This window comes from Carettochelys insculpta, chromosome 1 (genome assembly GCF_033958435.1).
Source record: "Carettochelys insculpta isolate YL-2023 chromosome 1, ASM3395843v1, whole genome shotgun sequence".
Classification (NCBI taxonomy): Eukaryota; Metazoa; Chordata; order Testudines; family Carettochelyidae; genus Carettochelys; species Carettochelys insculpta.
The window spans coordinates 32339665-32353778 of NC_134137.1; the positions used below are offsets into that span (position 1 = coordinate 32339665).

At 48.4% G+C, this 14114-nt stretch overlaps 1 protein-coding gene across 1 annotated transcript in view; it reads left to right on the plus strand.

Moving 5' to 3' along the window:
* PANX1 (pannexin 1) overlaps positions 1 to 14114 on the plus strand; it is a 36366-nt gene continuing 22252 nt past the window's right edge. Inside the window, exon 1 of the mRNA XM_074981567.1 lies at positions 1 to 391. Within this exon, the coding sequence (XP_074837668.1) occupies positions 211 to 391 (181 nt within the window). The 5' untranslated portion in view covers positions 1 to 210. The remainder of the gene's footprint in view (positions 392 to 14114) is intronic.

Here is a 14114-nt window from a genome sequence, read left to right on the forward strand (position 1 = left end):
CCCCGGTGGGGCCGAGCCCAACCCGCTTCCCGCGCCAGGCCCAGAGCGAGCGAGCGGGCGGGCGGGCGCGCTGCAGAGAGGCAGGCTGAGGCGAGGCGGACCAGGAGTGGGAGGCGCCGCCTGGGGCAGGCGCGAGCAGGAAGGCGAAGGAAGGCGAAAGGTGCCGGGCGGCGGCGGCGGCGGGGAGCTGAGGGCCCGGGCCGGGCCGCCATGGCCATCGCCCACATCGCCACCGAGTACGTCTTCTCCGACTTCCTGCTGAAGGAGCCCGCCGAGCCCAAGTACAAGGGGCTGCGGCTGGAGCTGGCGCCGGACAAGCTGGTCACCTGCGTGGCCGTGGGGCTGCCGCTGCTGCTCATCTCGCTGGCCTTCGCGCAGGAGATCTCCATAGGTACCGCCCGCGCCGCGGCCGGCGAGGGACCCGCGCAGCCCCTCCCTGCCCTGCCCTGCCCTGCCCTGCCGCGCCGCCGGGCTGCGTGGCCCCCGTGCGGCTGCTGCCCCAGACTGGCGCTGCTCCACGCCCCTTAAATCCCGACCCGAGCCTCCGTCGTGCGCCTCCCGAGCGCTTCGGGGAACTGGAGGCGAGGCGCGAGCCGGGCAGCGCCAACGCAACCCCCATCCCGCGGGAGCGGCAATTAGCGGGAGCCGGTGCCGCACAATAGGGGCCCGCGCCTGTCTCTGTCCCCCCGGCGGGCTGAAGGGGCTGGCGCGCTCAGGCTGAGCGGGCAGCGCGGAGAGGAAGGGGGCTGAATAGTTAAAACGCACCGGGACGAGGTGCCGAGGGTTGCGGGTTGGGGCTTGGGGGCGGGGGGCGGGAAGCGGCTGGAAGTGGCATTGGTAAGGAGGGGGTTAGTTCTTTGGCTTCACAGCCGTTGCACGGTCCCTTTGCTCTGGAAAGAGGTACAGTTCTGTGAGGCAGAAGGATGCCAGCCGGGTTTGTAAGTACCGGCTTGACAAGGCCCTGGCTGGGATGACTTGGTTCTGGTTGATCCTGCTTGAAGCAGCGGGCTGGACTAGGTGGTGCTTCCCGAGGTGCGGTCCAGCCCCAGGATTCTGTGATTCTAGGTTAATTTCGTTACAAAAGGAGAGCCGTGCTTGTAAACCAGGTGGGGAAGGGGTGGGTTGTGCTGGATAATCAGCTGAACATGAGCTCCCCTGCAGAATCCTGGGAGAACTGGAAGGGTCATCAAGTCCAGTACCCCACCCACCCTGCCGAATGTTTGTCTAATCTGCGCTGAAGTATCTCCAATGATGGAGATTTCACACCTCCCTAGGCAATTTGTTCCAGTGCTTAAGCACCCTCACAGGAAGTTTTTCCTACAGACTGATCATAACCTCCCTTGCTGCAGTTTAAGTCCATTGCTACTTGCCCGACCCTCTGAGGTTAAGGAGAGTAATTTTTCTCCCTCCTCCTTGTAACACCTCTTTTAGGTACTTGAAAGCTGTTATCATATCCCTGCTCAGTCTTCTCTTTTCTAAACTAAACAAACCAGTTTTTTCAGTCTTCTCTCATAGGTTAGGTTTTCTAGGCCTTTAATCGTTTTCGTTTAGGGGGACCATATCTCCCTGTCCCAAATACAGGACAGGCAGATATGGTGGGGAGGGGCGGCTCCTCCTGGCTCCACAAAGCCCAGGGGAGCTGGGAAGGAGGCAGCAGCCCCCGGCACTCTCAGGGAGCCCCAGGGAAGCGGCAGCCCCCGGTGCTCTCAGGGAGCCCCAAGGAAGCGGCAGCCCCCGGCGCTCTCAGGTAGCCCCAGGGAAGCGGCAGCCCCCGGTGCTCTCAGGGAGCCCCAGGGAAGTGGTAGCTCCTGGTGCTGTCAGGTAGCCCTGGAGAAGCAGGAGCCGCCCACACTCAGCCCACTTCTGGGAGGCTTGGGGAAGTGACATAGTGCTCTTCAACCAGCAGCTGCGCTTGCACCTGGGCAGCTGCTGGTGGAAAAGGTCAGTGGGGGAGGGCACAAATACGGAACAATTAGTCCCTTTTAAAAAATAACTAGGGATGCTTTTTTGTCATCCCAAATATGGGACCATCGTGCCAAATATGGGATGGGTGGTCACCCTATTTTTGTTGTTTTTCTCTGGACCTTCTCCAGTTTCTCCACATCTTTCCTGAAATGTGGTGTCCAGAACTGGACACAGTATTCCCGTTGAGGCCTAATCAGCGCAGAATAGAGCAAAAGAATTGCTTCTTGTATTTTGCTTACAGCACTCCTGTTAATACATCACAGAATTATGTTTGCTTTGTTTGCAAAATTGTCACAGTGTTGACTCATAGGTAGCTTGTGGTCCACTAAGGCTGCTAGATCCGTTTCTGCAGTACTTCTGCCTAGACAGTCACTTCCCATTTTGTATGTGTGAAACTGATTGTTCCTTCCTAAGGGTGGTACTTTGCATTTATCCTTATTGAACGTCATCTTGTTTACCTCAAACCATTTCTCAAGGTTGTCCATATAATTTTGAATTATAATCCTACCCTCCAAAGCACTTGAAAGTCCTGCGAGCTTTGTATCATCCTCAAACTGGTCTGCAGGTTCCTGGGTTGTCCTTATTTCCCTTTTTATAGGTGGGTACTGTATTTGCTTTCTTCCAGTATTCTGGAATCTCTCATGTCTTCCATGACTTTTCAAAGATGATAGCTAATGACTCAGATATCTCCTCAGTCAACTCCATGAGTTTGCTAAAGTCTGCCTTCTTGAAATCCATTGTCTTTATTTTGCTGTTCTCTATTCTACCATTCCTTAGAATTATGAACTCTGTCATTTCATAATTACTTTCACTCAGGCTGCCTTCCACTTTCAAATTCTCAACCAGTTCCTTTCTGTTTGTTAAAATCAAATCTAAAACAGCCTCTTCACAGTAACTTTCTCACCTTATGAAATGAAAATTGTCTTGAATACATCCCAAGAACTTGTTGAATAATCTATGGCCTGCTATATGTTATTTCCCCAACAGATGTCTGAATAATTGACATCCCCATCACCACCAAGTCCTGTGCTTTGGAAGATTTTGCTTTTTAAAGAGCCTCATCCCCTCTTCTTCCTGGTTAAGTGGACTCTAATAGACCCCTGCCATGACTTCAACCTTGCTTTTTACCACTTTTAACTTTGCCCAGAGACTCTCAACCAGTCTGTCTTCTGTGTCCATCTCAGCCTTAGTCGCAGTGTGTATATGTATATTTTAATAATGTATAAGGCAACACGTCCTCACTTTTTCCTGCCCATCCTTCCTGTGCAAGTTGTATCCTTTTATATCAATATGCCTAACATATTGGTCTGTGTGATACTATGTCTAGTTGTGTTTATTTACTAGCATTTCAAGTTCTTCCTGCTCATTCCCCAGACTTCTTGCATTTGTGTGTAGACAACTAAGATACTGATTTGATTTTGCCACCTCCTCCTCCACCCCCGAGTTCTGTCTTGTTTCTCCTTTATCCCTCCTGTTACAGCCCATGCCCTCCCCCTTCCCCTGGTCTCTGTCCCATCTCCCAGGTCTCCATGTGTTTTCACTTATCTGTAGGGGTGTGGCCAAAAGAACTAGTGTGATTCTGGCACGAATAAATAGGGGAATCTCAAGTAGAAGCTGACAGGTTATTCTACCTCTATTTGGCACTGGTACAGCCACTGCTGGAATACTGTATTCAGGTTTGATGTCCACAATTTTGGAAGGTAATTGCTATTTTTTCAGAGAAGAGCCATAAAAAGGCTAAAGAATTAGGAAACATGCCTTGTAGTGATAGACTCAAAGAGCCCAATCTAATTCACTTAACAAAAAGAAGGTTAAGGGGCAACTTAGTTACAGACTGTAAGTACCTAGATAGCGGACAAATGTTTAATGACTTCAGTCTAACAGAGAAACATAGAAACCAGAGGCTGGAAGTTGTAGGTAGACAAATTCAGACTGGAAAAAAGGCATACTTTTATCATGGTGAATGTAATTACCATTGGATCAATGTATCAGGGATGTGGCAGATTCTCCATCACCAAAATTTTTAAGTCAAGATTATATGTTTTCCTAAAAGCTCTCTTCTAGAAATTAGTTTGGACAAGTTATATGTCTGTGCTGTGCAGGAGGTCAGACTAGATGATCATAATGGTCCCTGCTAGCCTTGTTAAGAATTAGATGCATGCGGTGCATGAAATATATTGCAAAATTCTCATTGAGTTCAGTAGGAATTCCGTGCATGCAATGCCACCTGAATATGGCCCATAATTTACAGAGTGGCAAAGGCAGACATGAGACTTTATTACACTATTAAAAAAAATAATTATCCAATATTTGTGTATCTCTCAGACACCTGGATGTGTGCCCATGTCTGAGTCAATAGATGGCAATCCAGACTTGTTGCTATCTCTGTTCCTTTGCTTCTCTTCAGCTTCATTCAACTTCTAACACTTCATTGTAGTACCATTTGGAAAAAATAATGTAAATCTGATTTATGGCTTTATTAATGTTTCCAGGTGGACTTTAATAAACTGTCATGCGTATTTTTTGAAATTCAGTACTACAGTATCTGAGCACATCACAATCTTTAATTCTTCGTGTGCTTGTTCATGTCAATTGCAATTGGGTGTTTGCACAGCAATGTGCACAGAAACTGGAACATTTTTCTCTGGCATTAGCTGTATGGTTGGTGTGGGTACCTCTTGGAATCACACCTTCATGGAACCCAGTACAGAACCTTACAAACCTGTCAGCCTGAGTTTCTTTTAAATGCCAGTGACGGTAGCTGAAACTTCCTCATTCTTGCCCTGGCAAGTGGCTTAGCAGTGGGACTTGTTCTATTTTCTCAGTTATTTCATAAGTTGATTAGTTAGACGTTTCTGTTACAGGAGCTTCCCTCATTTCCCCTCCTTCTTTTTTGCTGCCCCGGGTTTCAAGACATGCAAAGACTCCACGAAGAACATACCAAATAGTGACCCCCACACATCCTGCTTCGAATGTCTGGGCAAAGATCACCAAAAAGATAACGGCAAAATCTGTTGGGAATTCCGACCAAGAACTCTAAAAGCATGAGAACAGTGGCAAAAGATCTGCCTCATGTAGGCAGCTCCCCGACCTCAGGCAGACTCCAGTGCCATGGACACTTCAATTACCACATCCTCTTTGGTGTATATAGCACTGATGCCCTCTTGAAGAGACCAGGTGCTGAAGAAAGACACCTAAAGAGCCTAGGCACCCTCCTGGACACTCCAGCCTTCAGCACTGGTCTCAGTCACAAGTGCAGAAGAAGAAGAGGTTTGAATGGGGCTGATGCCCTATTCATAGATCCAAAGACCAGCCATTTGCAGCACCATAGTCGGGCCACAGCATGGAGATGTATGGAGCGAACTTTAGATTCCTCTTCAGGTGACACAGTCAACTCTGGGCCATTTGCATTCCCCAGATGCCTCTGAGAGTTTCCTGCTTCTGTCTACACTTGAAGTGCTCCAAACAGCACAGGACCTTCTCACGGTTCCATTTTTGCCACTGCCACTTCATAGATCCTTCTGCTCTTCCTTCTGTGCCACTACTTTAGTTACTACTTTAGGATGCTGTAGTGGCTGCAGATTGATTCACCTCTTGCTCTGGAGAAAATTCATTTTCTTCATTCCTGCCATGCAGAGAGCTCAAGTTCACAGACAGTTGCACAAGATGAGTGCTGGACAGAGTGGTCCCACAGTGGCTGGTCCTGCTGACATCAATGGTAAAAATCACATCTACTTCATTGCAAAAAAAATGTAGTCCCAACCACACAAACATACATGAAACATAAACCTCAGTGTGAAAATAATATGAAAAGATATTAAGTGAATTTATAAAACTACACTCATAATGCAAAACTTAGCATCAGCATCAACATTCTATGCCCTGATATTCCAGATCCTTGGAATTCTAAGAATTTGATTTTTCTGAATGGAAGAATTCTGGTTTTAAGTTAATCATTTTATAATGCCAGGACTCTAGTGTGGTGATACGGCATGGCCTCATAAACATTTGGTGTGTTAATGCTGAACAGGTATCACAGCTACTTCACCGAGTCTTATTGCCTAAGTCACCGAATGTTTCTGAACTGAAGTATTTTAATATTGAATTTATCAAAAAGGAACATAATTCTTTGAGCACTCATGTAGGAAAACTAGTACTGAATTCATGTTTCCTTGTGTGACTGTACTTTGTTTATAAATTCAAAGCTGCCAAAATGGGAGGATGCTAGCAAGATCCTGTTTCAGCTCCGAAGAAGTGTAATAGAATAACTAAAATAGATAGAAAGGATTAGCCAGCTGTGAAAGCTATGCCAGTGATGAGTCAAAACACAAAAATAGCTGTGCAGAAGGCTACAGAAATGGCTTTGCAAAGAAGAAGGAGTCTTGTGCAGTCATGGGAATTGCCCTCCCTGCTTAATGCCCTCATAGATTCCACACCCTCAGAGCAGGTGACTCCCACAGTCTGAGGGCAGCTAATCGAGATCTTGCTGGATGGTGCCTTCTGTCAATCACCCTGAACAATCTGGCTAGTCTGTGAGTTTTACATGGGATGCAAGGGAGAGAAGGGTATAAGAACACCTCATCCCTGTGCCAATGCCGCTCTTTTGAGTAGTGAACTTGCCAAGTGAAGACTCAGGTGTAGCCCATTCAAATTTTGCTGGGTGGACAGTGGAAAATTTCCTCCCATCTATACTTCAGTTCAGGCTGGCCTGCAGCAATTTGATTGGGAAGGAGAAAATGTGCTACTCCTAAGGGATAAGCTTAGCCTTTGCCCCCGCTTTGAAGCTCAGGGTCTCAGTAGTTGTTTTGTGTACTAATATGGAAAGCCACTGCAGTTGTAACACCTGAAGATGGTAGTGTGATGCAAGACAGAGAGATGTCACCTACCACACACACGTGAATTTGAAGCGCAACTGTTTATCCCCTGACACCGTTACAGAAAGAATACATTTCCCATGAGTTTATCCCTGTAAGCAGAAAGTTTAAAGAACAGTAATTAACCACAGCTTATTGTGGGAGTTGGTAATTGGAAAGAATATAACAAAATAAGCAATAGTGTAGAGAAAGGAGGAAGAATTTCCGTCTTGAGCTATCCTCTCATTATTTGAGTTCTGAGGCTTTGGAGTTTCAGCCAACGATTGCACATGGATCATATAGTACTAGTCACAATTAATGTTCTGACCTTTAGAATGTAAAAGAAATATGTGTAATAAGAAGTACCTTGGAAACCTTTTCTGCGCACCCACAAAGAGGCATGTGAAGAGATAAACAACATAATGGAAATAACCCGTATAAAATCTTTTTGTAGAAGTGCATTAAACCCTAATTATATTTGCTAATAGCCTTGATAGGAGCACAGTTAGGGAAGTCCTACCTACAGGTAAACACACACGGAGCTATCAAAACCAATAGAGCACAACATAGTAAATTCCTTTCTCTTCTGTTGATGTTTTTGTACCATGCCCATCACTATGATGAATGCCAAATTGTGCTGCACTTATAGGGCCAGATTGTTCTTTGCCCTGTGGCTCTACAAGGATTTGGGGCATATGGGTGAACATGAATGCAGCCTTGTCCCACACCCTACTCACCCATCACAGGGGCCAGACGCCAGTCATTGTGCTCAGGGTGTAATGCTCTCCAAGAGTCAGACTGATGGCAGAGCTAAACCTGAATGTGGTGGGACAATAACAAGCATGTTGGGCAAGCTGCAAGAAGGTGTAGCAGTGGCTGCTGGGACAAGTGCTACTCAGGTGTTCCTGGAGGCGCCTTCAGGTTCTCTTGGTGGAGGGCATTGGACCGCTTCATGCTTCCTATTGTGGAGCTATGCCTTTCAGCTTAACGTGGGACACAGTGTAAATATGCCCCTGTTTTTTTAATCCAATTTCCTCACACTTGCAAAGAGAGATCAGAATCAAGCCCTACAGAAGGGGAGTGTGGGGAGCAATTCTAGGCCAACCTATTATACATGCACTAAGAAACAATTCAGTCTCTGGACTGAGTTAGGCTTTTTTTTCTACAGTCACACACATCTGATGACTGAGCATACAAGGAGGCCATTAGTTAAGCCACAGCTTTGTCGTGTTAAAATCAATCTTGTGATTTTGGAGAAGGCCAGAGACTGTAATTAAATGTGACATCAGTAGGCTAATGTGCATGCGCTTCTGCAGCTGCCTACTGTGAATGCTGAAAAAACACTGTGTACAGTACTGGGGAATCTGACTTCCGTAATGTATGTTGGCAGCTGGCGTATCTTACAGGCAGAACAGTGGGGCCAGTATTTTCTGGAAAAAAAATTCTTTTGGCTTTTACACTGCTTGGAAACAAAGAATTACTGAGTGGTCTGTGTCTTTAGAAATATGAACAGTTTCAGGATCTGTCTAGAGAACCATTTTAGACTGGAGATGTTACAGATGATATTCCACATATTTCAAGATTTGCTTTGTGTTTATCTGAACCATAAAGTCAAAGGCCGTGTCTACACTACAGCGATCTTTCAAAAGATGATCTTCCAGAAGATTTTTCAAAAGGGCGCGTCCGCACACAAAAAAAGCAGGTAAAAAGATTGATCCGCTCTTTCAATAGAAAGCATCCAGACAGCCCCCACTCTTTTGAAAGAGCAGGCCAGGGATCGAAAAATCTGGCACCATGAGGACTACTCTTTTGAAAAAAAGGGCCCACAGGGTGTCTACACATGCTTTTTTTCTAAAGAAGCTTTTGAAAAGAGGCGTTCTTCCTGATCTGGGAGCAAAAGAGGGCTTCCGGATGAAAAGCCACATTTTTTCGATTTCAGATTGAAAGAGTGCATATTGTGTGTGGACACTCCATGTGTTCTTTTGAAAAAGGGGCTGATTTTCCAAAAGAACTTGCTTGTGTAGATGTGGCCAAAGTGTTGCGGTTAAATGCAATCTACCATGGAGAAACATGGAGAAAAATGACTATTGGGGCAGATTTTTCATAGTATTAACAGGAGGAATTTTTAACTTTTCCCAGTTTTAGCCATTAAATATTTGTTCTTGGTTATGTTACAAGTTGATAAATGCTTAATTTTAATGATGATTGCACTGAAGTTTGATACCGTCGTCAAGGCAGATACCAAAGACACATAGTCTTCTTATAGATTTAGTGCCACCCAGATGATCTCAAGTTAGATCTTTTTGGCTGCTTTTAAGTGTAGCATTCAGTCTGTGTCCACCATCACAGGCAATCTCATCACAGCACTAAAGCTTTTGGTGGTCACACGCTCCTGAGCTATGTAGCATAGTCCCTGGAAATTATGCTTAATAATTCATCTGTCTTCCATGCTAGCAGTATGTCCATACCATGAAAGAATCACTGGAGAGAATACCACAGCTGCATAATTCATAAATAGGAAGCTATGCTCTTCTCTCCATATTCTCTGCAATTTACTGTGTTGAGCAATAAAATAGTTTTCTTAAAAAGCTCTTCTTAAACTTTAAAGCCAGATTCTGTCTTTGGATGCATATCATCAGCAGTCAGCATCTTGGTGAGTGCCTGGCCCTGTTACATGCAATAGGGTGGGTTGTCACACTTTATATGGAACCCTGCCTGTGCTTCTGGAGGCAGATTTTTAAATATTTAACCGATGGGAAGGCCATTCATTTGGAAGACATTTCCTTAGTCTCCATTTGAGTAAATTCAGCTCACTGTTTGGAGAAATGCTCAGCTTTTTCCATCAAAGAGTAATCCCCCTCCATAATAACTGTAACAGAGAGGGAGCTGTGCTAGTCTATATGCTATCAAAACAAAAAGCAGTCAAGTAGCACTTTAAAGACTAGCAAAGAAGTGGGTGTGTCCCACGAAAGCTCACCTAATAAACTATTTTGCTAGTCTTTAAAGTGCTACTTGGCTGCTTTTTGTTTTCATAATAACTGTGTGTGTCTAAAATGAGAATGAGGTGTGACAATTCATTTGTCACCCAACCTTTCCTCCACCTTTGCATCTCCATGGGGGCTCCCCTTTGCATGGCATGTGAAATGTAAAATTCTCCTCCTTGCCTTGATGGCTCTGCATTGTGTTTCCCTCATGTAAAGTCCAATGTCTAGCACTCTGCCACCAAAATCAGCTTGAATGCCCTATTTGTTTCCTGTTCCCATACCAGTTTACATGCCTTTTTCCATGCTCCCCTTGTACAGCGAATGAACATTTTTATCTTACTTCTTCAAGCTACTAACTTCTTCCCATAAGAAGTGAGTCCCTAGTAAGAGCTCCCTGCCCACAAACTACCCACTTACCAGTTTCTCCTGTCTGTCTTGTATTGTGATGTCTTTGGTGCAGGGAAGGTCTTTATACTGTGTTTTGTACAGTGCCTAGCAGGGGTGACACATGGTGGGCAAGAAGGATCAAGTGAGCCCCCCAACAGCCATTCTGGGCCCTACACTTGGAGGGACTCCCCAAGCCCATGGTGGCCCAGGGACTAGTGACCTGGCCACAGCCTGCTCTAGTCAGCTGGCTTCCAGCGGCATTGCTCTGCTTCCTGCTGCCAGTGAGCATGAGGTGCTTCCATGCCTTCCTGTAGTCCCTTCCACAATATTGCCTGGCCCAGAGGATTAGAGGGAGCCTGGTGCAGGCTACAGGGGTTAGGGCCCCCCAGCAATCACTGGCAGGAGGAAGCAGAGCGACACAGTGGGGAGCTAGAGGAGCAGAGCAGGTTGGGAACAGGTCGCTCTGCTTCCCCCAACACTGGTTAGTGACAGGGTTGAGAAGAGATGGGAAGGGAGTGGGGCAGGGGCAGAGCTAGTGTGAGTAAGGGGTAGAATGGGGACAGGGCAGGAAGAAGTGGGGCCTGGGTTGAGTGGGGGCAGGGAGTGATGGGGCTCTCTCCCAGGCTAAAGGTGATGCATGGACGAGTCACATGGGGTGGTCTTATGACTGATATCCCCCTCGTGTCCTTCACACCTGTCACCATTCATGCCTAGTAGTGGGTCTGCATGTTTCAAAAGTAATTATAATAATGACTAAGTTCTGCTGGACATTTTTAGAATCCAGTATCTTGGTAGTTGCGGTTTGCCATTCATTTACCTAATGCACTGTTGGCACCATGAAAGTCATAATCATACTTTGTCTAGGTAGATGAAAATGTCATCTTTTATCGCAGCCTGTGGGAAAGTTTAAAAGGCAGACAGTCTGATTAGAGTAGCAGCTCACCGTTATGAGCAGCCGAGTTATTTGGGTGTGGGAGGGGGTGAGCGACACAGGCTCTGGGAGGAGTTTGGGTGTGGTGGGGGTGAGGGGTGCAGGCTGTGGTGGGGTGAGGGGTGCAGGCTCTGGGAGGTAGTTTGGGTGTGGGGGGTGAAGGGTGCAGGCTCTGGGAAGGAGTTTAGGTGTTGGGGGGTGAGGGGTGCAGGCTCTGGGAGGGAGTTTGGGTGTAGGGGGGTGAGGGGTGCAGGCTCTGGGAGGTAGTTTGGGTGGGGGGGGTGAAGGGTGCAGGCTTTGGGAAGGAGTTTGGGTATGAGGGGGTGAGGGGTGCAGGCTCTGGGAGGGAGTTTAGGTGTTGGGGGGTGAGGGGTGCAGGCTCTGGGAGGTAGTTTGGGTGGGGGGGGTGAGGGGTGCAGGCTCTGGGAGGGAGTTTAGGTGTTGGGGGGTGAGGGGTGCAGGCTCTGGGAGGGAGTTTGGGTGTAGGGGGGTGAGGGGTGCAGGCTCTGGGAAGGAGTTTGGGTATGGGGGGGTGAGGGGTGCAGGCTCTGGGAAGGAGTTTGGGTGTAGGGGGGTGAGGGGTGCAGGCTCTGGGAGGGAGTTTGGGTGTAGGGGGGTGAGGGGTGCAGGCTCTGGGAAGGAGTTTGGGTATGGGGGGGTGAGGGGTGCAGGCTCTGGGAAGGAGTTTGAGTGTGGGCAGGTGGGCGGTCAGGCTCTGGGAAGGAGTTTGGGTGTGGGCGGGTGGGGGGTCAGGCTCTGGGAGGGAGTTTGGGTGTGGGCAGGTGGGCAGTCAGGCTCTGGGAAGGAGTTTGGGTGTGGGCGGGTGGGGGGTCAGGCTCTGGGAAGGAGTTTGGGTATGCGGGGGTGAGGGGTGCAGGCTCTGGGAAGGAGTTTGGGTGTAGGGGGTGAAGGCTGCAGGCTCTGGGAAGCAGTTTGGGTGCAGGAGGGTGAGGGGTGCAGGCTCTGGGAGGGATTTGGGCTGTCGGGGGGGTGAGAGGTGCAGGCTCTGGGAAGGAGTTTGGGTGTGGGCGGGTGGGGGTCAGGCTCTGGGAGGGAGTTTGGGTGTAGGGGGTGAGGGGTGCAGGCTCTGGGAAGGAGTTTGGGTATGGGGGGGTGAGGGGTGCAGGCTCTGGGAAGGAGTTTGGGTGTGGGCGGGTGGGGGTCAGGCTCTGGGAGGGAGTTTGGATGTGGGCAGGTGAGGGGTGCAGGCTCTGGGAAGGAGTTTGGATGTGGGAGGGTGAGGGGTGCAGACTCTGGGAGGGAGTTTGGGTGTAGGGGGTAAGGGGTGCAGGCTCTGGGAAGGAGTTTGGATGTGGGAGGGTGAGGGGTGCAGACTCTGGGAGGGAGTTTGGGTGTAGGGGGTGAGGGGCGCAGACTCTGGGAGGGAGTTTGGGTGTGGGGGGTGAAGGGTGCAGGCTCTGGGAAGGAGTTTGGATGTGGGAGGGTGAGGGGTGCAGACTCTGGGAGGGAGTTTGGGTGTAGGGGGTGAGGGGTGCAGACTCTGGGAGGGAGTTTGGGTGTGGGGGGTGAAGGGTGCAGGCTCTGGGAAAGAGTTTGAGTATGGGAGGGTGAGGGGTGCAGGCTCTGGGAGGGAGTTTGGATGTGGGAGGGTGAGGGGTGCAGGCTCTGGGAGGGAGTTTGGGTGTGGCCGGGTGGGGGGTCCACGCTGGGGCAGAGGTTTGAGGTGTAGGAGAGGATCAGGAGGACAGCGGTTGCTTTGGGTAGCTCCTGAAAGCGACTGGTGCACCCTTCTGGCAGTGGCTCTTACATGGAGGGACAGATGTCTCCACATTCAACTGTTCATGGGTATTGCCCCTGCAGCTCCCATTGGCCACAGTTCCCAGGCAATGGGAACTGTTGAGCAGGCACTCAGTGTGGGGGCAGCGCACAGAGACCACCTTTCTTCCTCCCACGGCCACAGAGACATATTGGCCACTTTGGGAGTGACGTGGAGCATGATCAGGCAGGAAGCCTGACTAGCTGGGAGTTTCCGGGCCCCTTTGAATCACCCGAAGCCTCTGAACAGTTGTCCCTTTACTTATCTCCCACCCCTGTCAGCAGGCCTGGCTGTGTTAAGTCAGTGTTCCTTAGTAACCTTTTGAAAGATCAACCGTAACATTTTATCTAGAGTTATGAATGTTTCAGAGATATGAGCATCACTTAACGTATTTGTGACTCTGAGCTTCTATTGTATTTATACTAGACTCAGCCTTGTCAGGCGCAGAACTATAACCAGAAGAGGTATTTTAGCCCGTGATAATCTTAGCTTTCAAAGATGCTCAGAACTAGAAACTCTGCTTATTTAATGGCCAAATTCTTGAAAATCTGTCCTTCTGCATCCAAGTTTTCCCACGTAGAAAATGAGAATGAGAAAATATTTATCTCACAGGTACTAACTAATATTTGGAAATACACACTATTTGCCTTCATCCTGCAGACTCAAAGATCATGTTTACAGATTGTATATTGGAGCCTTTAGATCCCTTTCCAGTAGTAGGACCACAGTCTGTGACATCTTGACTAAATCCCACTCCCATGTGAAATTAGTGGCAAAACTCCCATTAGCATCAAGAAGAATAGGAGCAGATCCAAACTCTGGGTGTGTATTGCAGCAGTGGCTAGAAACCCCAACCAAGGTCAAGGGCCTGTTGTGCTAGTCCCTCTATACACATAGTTCCATGGCCCCTGCTGTATGTAAATAGAGACACAGAGAAGTAAAGTTGCTTACCCAAAGTCAGATAGTAGGTTGGTGGCAGAGCTGGTAACAGAGCCCAGGAGTAGAGATACCTTTACCCCTGCTCCAGGCTCTTTACACTGGGCAAAAAGGCTAGAGCAGTGTATAGGGACCCTAAAATCGTTGGTTCCAGCTGTGAGAGGATGGTGCTGGTGCAGTTATTGAAGAGGTTATTGGTGCAGACTGAAGAGGATCACTTGCAATGTTTGAGGTAGCCAGTGGTCTGAGTAGATGAGGGATGTATTGGGAAGCAGCCTCAG